The sequence below is a fragment of the Tamandua tetradactyla genome, chromosome 16, assembly GCF_023851605.1.
Source record: "Tamandua tetradactyla isolate mTamTet1 chromosome 16, mTamTet1.pri, whole genome shotgun sequence".
NCBI lineage: Eukaryota > Metazoa > Chordata > Mammalia > Pilosa > Myrmecophagidae > Tamandua > Tamandua tetradactyla.
In genome coordinates this window covers 13,116,494-13,126,782 of record NC_135342.1, presented here as the reverse complement: position 1 = coordinate 13,126,782, position 10,289 = coordinate 13,116,494, and the positions used below count along the sequence as shown (strand labels likewise).

Genomic DNA, 10,289 nt, shown 5'->3' with positions numbered 1-10,289 from the left:
TTATGCCTATAATCAACCTGAAATTCAGTGGGATAAGGTCAAGAGACATCTTCTAGGTCATAGAGATCATTTAATCCTCGATATTCATAAATTGGAGATGCAGGTTATAAACATGAAAAGCACAGTTCCTCAACTAATGAAAGGAACAGAAGTTGTAGCATCTCTTGCTGATGGTTTACGAAAGCTTAACCCATTATCTTGGATTAAATTAATTGGAGGATCTCATTGGGATCCATTGTTTTGTTGCTAACTTGTTTTACGTTATTTTATATCATCTGGAGAGCCAGATACCAACATCAAAATGAATTGTGATTGAAAACAGCTGCGTTAACTTCTGTTATGCTCGCTTGAAGAAGATAAAAAGGGGGAACTGTTGGAGGCTAGTGGGGGAGACTCAGAAAGTTGGCTATGATTCAAGAACTCAAAGCGTTGGCATGCCATGCCTGTCGGCCCAGTGAGCTGATCACTTAGGCCAGGCTCTTGAGAAAGCTTACATCGGAGTCTGAAACTGTTTGTCCCTGCAGTTCCCGATAAGATGTTTCTTAAGATATTTTTATGTTATGAGAACTTGGTTTAAACATTAAGTGCTTACCTCTGCAGAAACAACTCAGAGAATGCTTGGTTAAAATACAACTTTACTTCCTGTTGAGCTGGAGAATAAATATGTTATGCTAAAGCTATTTGTGACTCTTGTCTCAATAAAAGCTTGGGTCCCCTGACCCCACTTTTCTACTGTCTGATTTTTCTTCATCTCGTGTGGTGCCCCTCTTCTTTCTTGGTTCTCCTGGAAATCCCCGGCACTCCAGAAAGGACATGTTTTAATCCTGATCCAACCTTGCGGGAGCAACCCTTTCATTCAACTCAACATTGTAGGTTGGAATCTTTTGATCAGATTATCTCCATGGAGATGTGACACACCCAACTGAGGGCGCGAATCTTTGATTAGATGGAGAAGTGACCCCACCCTTCCAGGTGGGTCTTGTTTAGCTGACTGGAATCCTTTAAAAGAGGAAAGATTTTGGAGAGAACCAGAAACGACAGAGCTGGCAGAAACATCAGAGCCTTTTACTTTGTTAACACCTATTCCTACCTCAGATCCCACCATAGCTATCATTTATTTTTTCAAAAGGGCTTAAGTTCACAAAGTTAGCAGGTGGAAATCCTGAGGCATGAGTTTAGGTCTTGATAATCAAAACCCCAAGGTTTTTTTTTTTTTACAGGCAGATCACCTTCAACTCACACTCCAGAAAACCTTTTAATGAGGATCCTTCTTCCTCTGACAAAAGCTATAGGTTCTTTTCTATGACAATGATTATACCTTTTAAGCCTCCTCACCACCCCCACTGCCACCCTCCAAATAAATCTCAGCATCAATCAACAATATTTCCAAACATGGTCCCGGTTGTAATTCTTGGTCAGTGAACACCACTTTTTCCCAAATGCATGTCCATCTTCGGTACAGTCCCAGTAGATCATGCGTCGGTACCAAAAGGGAAACACACACTGGGCAAAGTCTACCAAGAAGAAAGAAGCAATCAGAATAAGAAATTTTCCTATTCTTTCTAACACACACACACACACACACAGACACACACACACGCACAGACACACACACACAGACACAGACACGCCTTTTGCCTCCCACTCATTACCATGTGCTCTGCACTATTCCATCACAAAAGCACATGATAATATTGGTGGGGGATTGAGACCCCCATTTACTTTGACATTTTACGGAAAGGTTTTCTTTGCAAAGTAATGTGGTTGAAATGCTCATAATATATCTTTGGCTCAATGGAACTTTTTTACTGTCAGAGAACTTTATGGACCTTCTTTTCCCAATTACTTGGCTTCTGACTCCACTTTCAGAACCATCTCATGGATTTCCCCCAAACAATCTCAGCCACAACCGCCCCGAGACATTCTAAGACAAGACACTCACCTTCTTTACCACAATACTTCCAATAGCCTTGGTAAGTCTTATTTACTGAGCACCACATGTGCTTTGCCTTGAACTTGATGCAATCATAGAAAGTGTCATTCTTGTAGTAGAACGGAAAGACGCACTTGCTATCTAGATAAAACAAAAAGTCTTCATCCGTCTCTGGGAAGGTCAGTTGTGATGCAATAAAGTTAATTTCTTCCTAGGGTTGTTACCTCTTAAATCACCCTCTTAAAACAATTTTTGTTTTAATTGTTCATTTCATTGTTGCCTGTGTTTCTACCGAACCTTATTGCATCACAAAACAGTAGGGCTGTTGGGTCTCTAATGCTAAACAGTTTTTTTTCTTTTATATTCCTGCCCATTTCCCACCCACCCCACCCCAGGAAATAAACCGTCTTGCAATTTTGCTTAACATTTGACTCCAGTTCTAGATGTTCCTAAGCTTAGGAACATCAATGTGGGAATTTATCTACAAAAAAAAGTTTATTTTTTTTCTCTTTCTCTCTTTTCCTCACCCTGTTTCACCATCATACTATTGCTCACACACAAACACACACACACACGTGTGTGTGCACGTTTGATCCTTCCCACTCTTTTCTTCATGCTTATACAGTCGCATACAGATAGAGATTTACATAAGCTCAGGCACAGAAGCACAGATTTTTGCCTCCCACCCCAAATGAATTATATTATTTGCCCATACCTTGAGTTTCTAACTTAATGCATCATAGAAATCCTTTCAGAGTAACTTGTAGCTCTAACTCCTTCTTCGTAATGCTGATTTCTATTCTGTGGTATGGATTCACCACAGTTCAGACAGTATTTTCCATATTCAGAGTTTTTTCATTGTAACTATAGTAACAGTTGTATGTGAATCTTTATGTACTGAAGCATTTGTTTCCGTAGAGTAGGATCTCAGAAGTAAGGTTAGTAGGTCAAAGCATATATTAATTTTTAATATTGTTGGGTATCGTTTTCTCAAAGCACAATAACAGTACATTTTCCCCAACAATGTTAAAGAGTGTTCTTTAATCCGAATTCTCACCAGCATGGAGCCTGAAGGCACTTTTCATGTTCATCCTTCTACCAAGTGAGACCTGATTATGACTTTTTTTTAATTATGACTTTTATTTACATTTTCTCAATAATGATTCAGGGTAAATGTATTTGCAAGTGCATTTTGGCCAATTAGATTCCCTCTTTTGAGAACTGCCTATTCATATCCATTGATTTCTTCTCTTTTGGGTTATTTGTCTTTTTCCTATCAACTTGCAGAAATCTGTTTATATCCTAGAAAACAATCTTTGCTATGTCATATGTATGAAAATGTTTTTTTGGGGGGGAAATATGCTTATCATGTGACTCTATATAGTTGGTCATACAATTTTTTAAAAGAAATAAAATTGAAAGGGAAAAGAAATGAAGCCTATCTTTATTGTTTCTGAGTTTCCTGTGGAGCCTAAAAAATTCTCCTGGTTCCTAGGCCATCCCTATTTTTTCTTACATTTTCTTCTTAAAATAAATGATTTTGTTTATTTTATATTTGAAATTTAATTAGTCAGGTATTTAGTTGTCTATATAATAGGGGAATGCAACTTTATTCCCTTCCAAATGGATATTCAGTAACATACTGGCGATTAAAGAAACGATTCAGTCCAAGGAAGTACAATAAAACTCTGTCATGTATTAAATTCTTATATATGCACAGATCCATTCTGTATTTTCCACCAGATTTCTTTAATTTATTAGAGTAGCTGCATAGCATGGTAGTAAAAAGTGCAGGCTCTGGAGCCAGGAAGCATCACAAAATATTACATGTCATTAATATTATTTGACTGTTCCTAGGCTGATACCACACTGTTTAGATAACAATATTTATAATATGTTTAAACATCTGATGAGAAAAAAATATCTATTATTGTTCATTACATTACTTAATATTTAGGACATTTTTCTATATGAATTTTTAAATCAGTATTTATCTGTTAGGCAAAAAAATTAAAGTAAGAATATTTTGTGTTGGTGAAAATTAAAAATATATATATATTTTTGGTGAAAATTCAAAATATATATATAGATAGATTTTTTTTGCATGGACAGACACTACAATTGAACCCGGGTCTCCAGCATGGCAGGCAAGAACTCTGCCGCTGAGCCACCATGGCCTGCCCCCAAACCAATTTTATTTCTCTTTTTTCTGTATATGTTTGTAAGGTACTTATATTGCATTTTATAAAAAAAGGAAAAAGAAACATTTAGCAGACAAGATCACCGTTTCCTTATTTTTGCAAAATATTTTTAAAAGCACTTTAGTAGGAAGTTTTCTGATAAACTTACCTTTGACTTCTGCAAAATGAATCACATTTTCTGAAAAATAAAATTTAAAGCTGACAGTTATATCACTATTCTGCAACTTTAAAATGGGCTTTTACGAGAAACTGCATTAAATGAAAATGCAGTTTGGGGAAGAGTGACATTGTATTTCATTCTATCTTCTGTTCAAGAACATGGCATGTTCTATGTTTCAAAACTCATTTTATGTTCGTCAATAGGATTTTAACATTTCCTTCATATAAGTCCTATAGATTTCTTGCTGATTTAAGTCTCAAGTATTTTGAATACTGATGTAATAGAATGTTTTCCTTTTCCATCAATGTCTGGCTGGTTCTTACCAGTACAGAGAAAAACTATTGATAATTGCATGTTTAGCCACATTACCAGATTCTCTTATATAACGCCAATAATTTTGCTATAGTCCTAATGATCTTAAAATATACAATAATAAACAATTTTCCTTTTATTTTCTATGGGTTTATGGATTATTTCTTTTTTATAATACCACATGTTAGGACTCCCCAAAATAATGTTAACTAATATTTGTCACATAGACATTCCAGTGTTTTCCTGATTTTAGTTGGAATGACATTCAGATTAAGAGTGCTCATTTCAGTATGGCTAATAATAGTTCAAAATATAGGAATCAATTAAAGATTATCAATCACTAAGGGAATTTTGAAATAAAATGTAACTTTATAATATCATGTAGGCATTCACAAAGATGAACATATGAAAAGATATGGAAATATTTGTACTTCATCCTTAAGTGACAAAAGACATTTTCTGTAAGACTATTTTTCCAAAAACAAAATCGCATTATGTAGCTGTATATAATAAATATTTATCACTCAAAAATGTCAGCAGTGCTTATTTCTGTTAGTAAAATTATGATTTCTCTCTTCGTTTTCCTTAACTATTTTTAACTTTTTCCTTAACTATTTCCTTAACTATTTTTAACACGGAACTTACAAGGACATGAAATAGGAGCGTTTCATGAAAAATATCACTTACTAGGAAAAAAGCATTTAACAACTTCACATTTTACAGCAAGATTTAAAAATAAGCTAATAAAAAGCTTTTAATCAACTTACCTAAAATTGGTGAATATTCATCTGAAAGACACAATTTTAAAAAATTGTTCATTTCATTGTATTTAGCTTTAAAATAAAATGAAAATATCTTGCCACTTTTTATTGTAGTAGTAACACACGCCTGCTAGTTGTGTGACTTTGAACGTGTGACTCAACCCTGCCTTCAGATTACTCTCCACAAAATGAGGATGGTCATCGTCCTGATCCCACGGGATTCTGTGAGGAATGATTGGAGCAGTCATGTAAAGTTCTCAGCATAGTACTGAGAGTGGAGGACACACTTAGTGTGTGCCTATCGAGGTCACCAATGTCAGAGCTATTGAAATGTCAGTGCAAACATCATCACCACCATCATCATCATCACCATCATCATCACCACCACCATCACCACCACCATCACCACCACCATCACCACCATCACCACCATCACCACCATCACCACCATCATCATCACCACCATCACCACCACCACCACCATCATCATCACCACCATCACCACCACCACCACCATCATCACCATCATCACCACCACCACCACCACCACCATCATCATCACCACCACCATCACCACCATCATCACCATCACCACCACCACCACCACCACCATCATCATCACCACCACCATCATCACCATCATCACCGCCATCATCATCACCACCATCATCACCACCATCATCACCACCATCATCACCATCACCATCATCACCACTATCATCACCACCATCATCACCATCATCATCATATCACCACCATCACCATCATCACCACCACCACCATCATCACCACCACCACCATCATCACCATCACCACCATCATCACCACCATCATTACCATCATCACCATCATCATCACCATCATCACCACCACCACCATCATCACCACCACCACCACCATCATCACCATCACCACCATCATCATCACCACCATCATCACCACCATCATCACCACCATCACCACCACCACCACCACCATCATCATCACCACCACCATCATCACCATCATCACCGCCATCATCATCACCACCATCATCACCACCATCATCACCACCATCATCACCATCACCATCATCACCACTATCATCACCACCATCATCATATCACCACCATCACCATCATCACCACCACCACCATCATCACCACCACCACCATCATCACCACCACCACCATCATCACCACCATCATCACCACCATCATCACCATCACCATCATCACCACTATCATCACCGCCATCATCATCACCACCATCATCACCACCATCATCACCACCATCATTACCATCATCACCATCATCATCACCATCATCACCACCACCACCATCATCACCACCACCACCACCATCATCACCATCACCACCATCATCATCACCACCATCATCATCACCATCACCACCATCACCACCACCACCACCATCACCACCATCATCATCACCATCATCACCATCACCACCATCATCACCATCATCACCCCATCATTACCATCATCACCATCATCATCTCCTCACTATTGTCCGTCATTAGTGAGAGCTGTGCTGATCTTTAAGGGAGATTCAGTGGTGTTTCTGATATGGAGAATTGTATATATTTTTTGCCCCCACTTCTCAGTCAACCTGAATTCTACTATTAGAGATTCATGCCTTTGGCAAGATCAATTTCCAAATGGAAACCTCTCCCTCTAGGAGAGAAAAATAAGGACGAGTCTGCTGGCGTGTCTAGGGGACTTAAGTGCACGGTGTATCTTCTACGTTTATCTCCTAGAAAAATGTAAACTTATTTAGCAAAACAAATAAGAGAAAATTGAATCAACCACCATACCAGAAGTTCAGTACAGGGTAACTAAACATGAAGTCTGGATGCTGCCAAACCTCACAAATATCACCTCAGTAAACACACTGGACAGCAAATCCTCACTTCGAGGACTGAGCACTGTGTTTTATTTAATTTATTTATCACACCACTTTATGAGACAGGCATTATTTCCATTCTCTTACAGACAACGGAACTGAAGTTCAGAAAAGTTGATTAATCTCTATAATATAACAAGAGGCGAGTCTAGCAATTCACTTTGAGTCCCACTTGGAGAGACTTAGTGAATTTGAGGGATTTGGAGCTGAACAAGAAAAAGATGTGACCACTAGATGGTAGTAACACACAATATATTTATTGGGGAGTCACTGAAGGGTTGCTGGGGTGTGTGTGTGGGGGGGGGGTGGAGATCTTCCAGAGACTGCGGTGCAGGGGACTAAGATGAAGCAGCTGTCTTGGGCTCATTTATATCACAAAGGAATGATGGATGGAGTGGACTCATTTCAGGACAGGCTCAACCATTTATCAACCAGCCGCTCTCAGTTTACTCACATGCAAAATGGGGAGAGAACCTTGGGACGGCAAGCTCTTCCCAGTTCAAATATCCTAATATTGCTGGGATGGGAGAAACTGCCTGATGACTTTATTTTTTCCCTTAAAGCAGCACTTCTCACCCAGCTTTTTCGTTCTTGGTCATTAACCTTCAATCTTTAATCTCCTCACCCTTTAGAGCTTGAATTTTTTGTTTCGTCATTTCTGCGTGGTTTCTGATGAAGTGATTTATGTAAAGGCTATTTAATTTTAAATCAGCATGTACATAATTAAATGTTAGATATTTGTTGTAAAGTTCATTTAAGTTCATCTTTAAAAATTGTCTTAATCATGTAATAATATCCATCAATCTTAATGTGGAATAAATATAGAACGAAAAAGTCTGATTTTACCCTAAAGCAGGGGATGCACACTGTTTAATGCTCATTAAAATTATGTAAGATAAAAAAGCATAATGCAGCAACAAATAAATTTACAAATGTCATGTTTGGTTTGGAGAATTCATAATATAATGTAAATTGCAGTTGTATCTCATATTAAAATGTTAAAATTCAGCAGAACCTTTATTTGCCAGTAGTTAATAAATCTTGGGTATTACAGATGAAAGAACAATGGGTTTAATTTTGTATTTGTTGTGTGTGTTTTGTTACTAATGACTATTTTGCTATTTGCTCATGTTTATTCATTTCACAATTCGTCTTTCAGCTAAATGTTCTCGGCTACCATGGTGGCTTGTAACTAAAATTTTTTCCTTAATCACATTATTTAATGAATATCCATAATGGGCCATTTCAGAGGTTCCCAATTTTTGCTGCTTATTAGAATCACCTGGGGGGCTTTTAAAACTCCTCTTGCCCAGGTTTCATTCTAATCAATGAAATCAGTATGTATACAGGTAAGCAGTTTTTAAAAGATCCCCAGAAATTCCAAATGTGCTGTAAAGTTGTGCAACCACTGATGAAAACAAGAAGCATAAAAATATTAATGTTGAAATATGACAAATTAATTAGAAACACAAACATGTAATAATTCTATAAATCTACCTTAAAATTACCTTCACCCATTCTGTAAATTGTACTCAATTAATTGAAATTCTTCTATGCATGCCATGATATCTCTAGTACTTTAAAAGCCACGGTTATAAAGAGAAAATACTCTTGTGCTTACATCCATTTCAACCTTCTTAATATACTGGAATAACGTCAACACTCACATATTGCTTATTTTGGGGAAGGGATGCGAAAGTCGGCAAAGTATACTCTGGAGAGAGAGTTGGAGAAATACATGGTAATATTGTGACCTTGAAGGAAGGAATCATGTAACAGAACCAACATAAAGGATGTGAATAAGGACATTTGTGGTTGGGGATCCACAAGACCAACCTCAAGTTCAATGACTTCCTAGAAGGACCCACAAAACTCAAAAAAAACCATTATACTCACAGTTACGGTTTATTGCAACAAAGAGAGATTGAAATCAGCGCGAAATAAGGCACATAAGGTAGAGACTAGAAGAGACCAGCACAGGCTTCAGTTGTCTTCTCCCAATAGAGTTACATGGACAGCACCTAATTCTTCCAGCAACAGTGTGTGACAATACACATGAGGTAATGCCAAACAGGAAAGCTCACCCAAGCCTTGCTGTCAAGGAAGGTTATTACAAGGGCTTAGAGGTTATCTTGCAGGAAGGAGTCAAGGGCCAAATCTTCTTTGGAACGTGCACCGTTGTCCCAACCCAGATCTGCTGGGTGAATCTCTACTGTATGTCTCTTAAGGCCTCAGGTGAGGAGCCAATGAGACTAGGAAGCCCATACGACTCCAGCATGTGGGAAGATCCCAGGATGAAGGAGTCTACACTCATCCAATCAGTGTATCGATCAGTCAGTTGACTAACAAATGTGGACTGAGTTACTATGTGCTAAGGACTGTACTAGACCTGGGAGCGGGGAGGTTGTCAATTAAAGGAGTGACTGAAATGGTGAGCTCTGGACTCAATAAGCTATGACATCTTGGTGTGACTCTTCAATTAGTTTACTTACAAGAATTTAATCTTGTATTTCTCCCTCTGAATTATAATAGCATCCACTTCCTAGATTTCTTGTCTATTCAGGGAGATAGAGCATGGACTCTGTAGTGAAACTTAGGAAACCGATTTTGCTTTTAAAAAACCTGATCTCATGGATAGGGACAAACAAGGGCAATGTAGCTGATAGGGTACAAGCTAACATCTTAGAAGAACAGGAGCTGCTAAGTTTGTGCAGAGATGCAAAATCATCACAATACAAAAATAGTACACTATCACCAGTGCTATAAAATTAGAACATTTATCTCCACTCAAACGTTTCTATGATACTGCAAATTATTTCTGCCTCTCCCCTGGGGATCATTCCTTTGCAGATAGTTTGATGTTCTGTTTACAAAAATATCTGACTGCAGAATGAAGCTGAATATCTTGTGAAAGATGCAAGAGTGCATTAGAGTGATATTGGACAAATAGGAATTGGCCACCTAGACTAGCAAAAATTTTTTTAGAAAGATAAAATAACAAGAATGATGATTCCATA

General features: G+C 37.8%; 1 protein-coding gene across 1 annotated transcript; it reads right to left on the bottom strand.

The window, feature by feature from the left end:
• Positions 1 to 1,374: 1,374 nt before the first annotated feature.
• Positions 1,375 to 2,473, bottom strand: BSPH1 (binder of sperm protein homolog 1). The gene is made up of 3 exons (XM_077130456.1): positions 2,461 to 2,473; positions 1,943 to 2,074; positions 1,375 to 1,514 (listed from the first exon to the last, which is right to left on the bottom strand). Exons 1-3 carry the CDS (start codon positions 2,471 to 2,473, stop codon positions 1,375 to 1,377), a joined length of 285 nt encoding a protein of 94 aa, XP_076986571.1.
• Between the last annotated feature and the right edge of the window lie 7,816 nt (positions 2,474 to 10,289).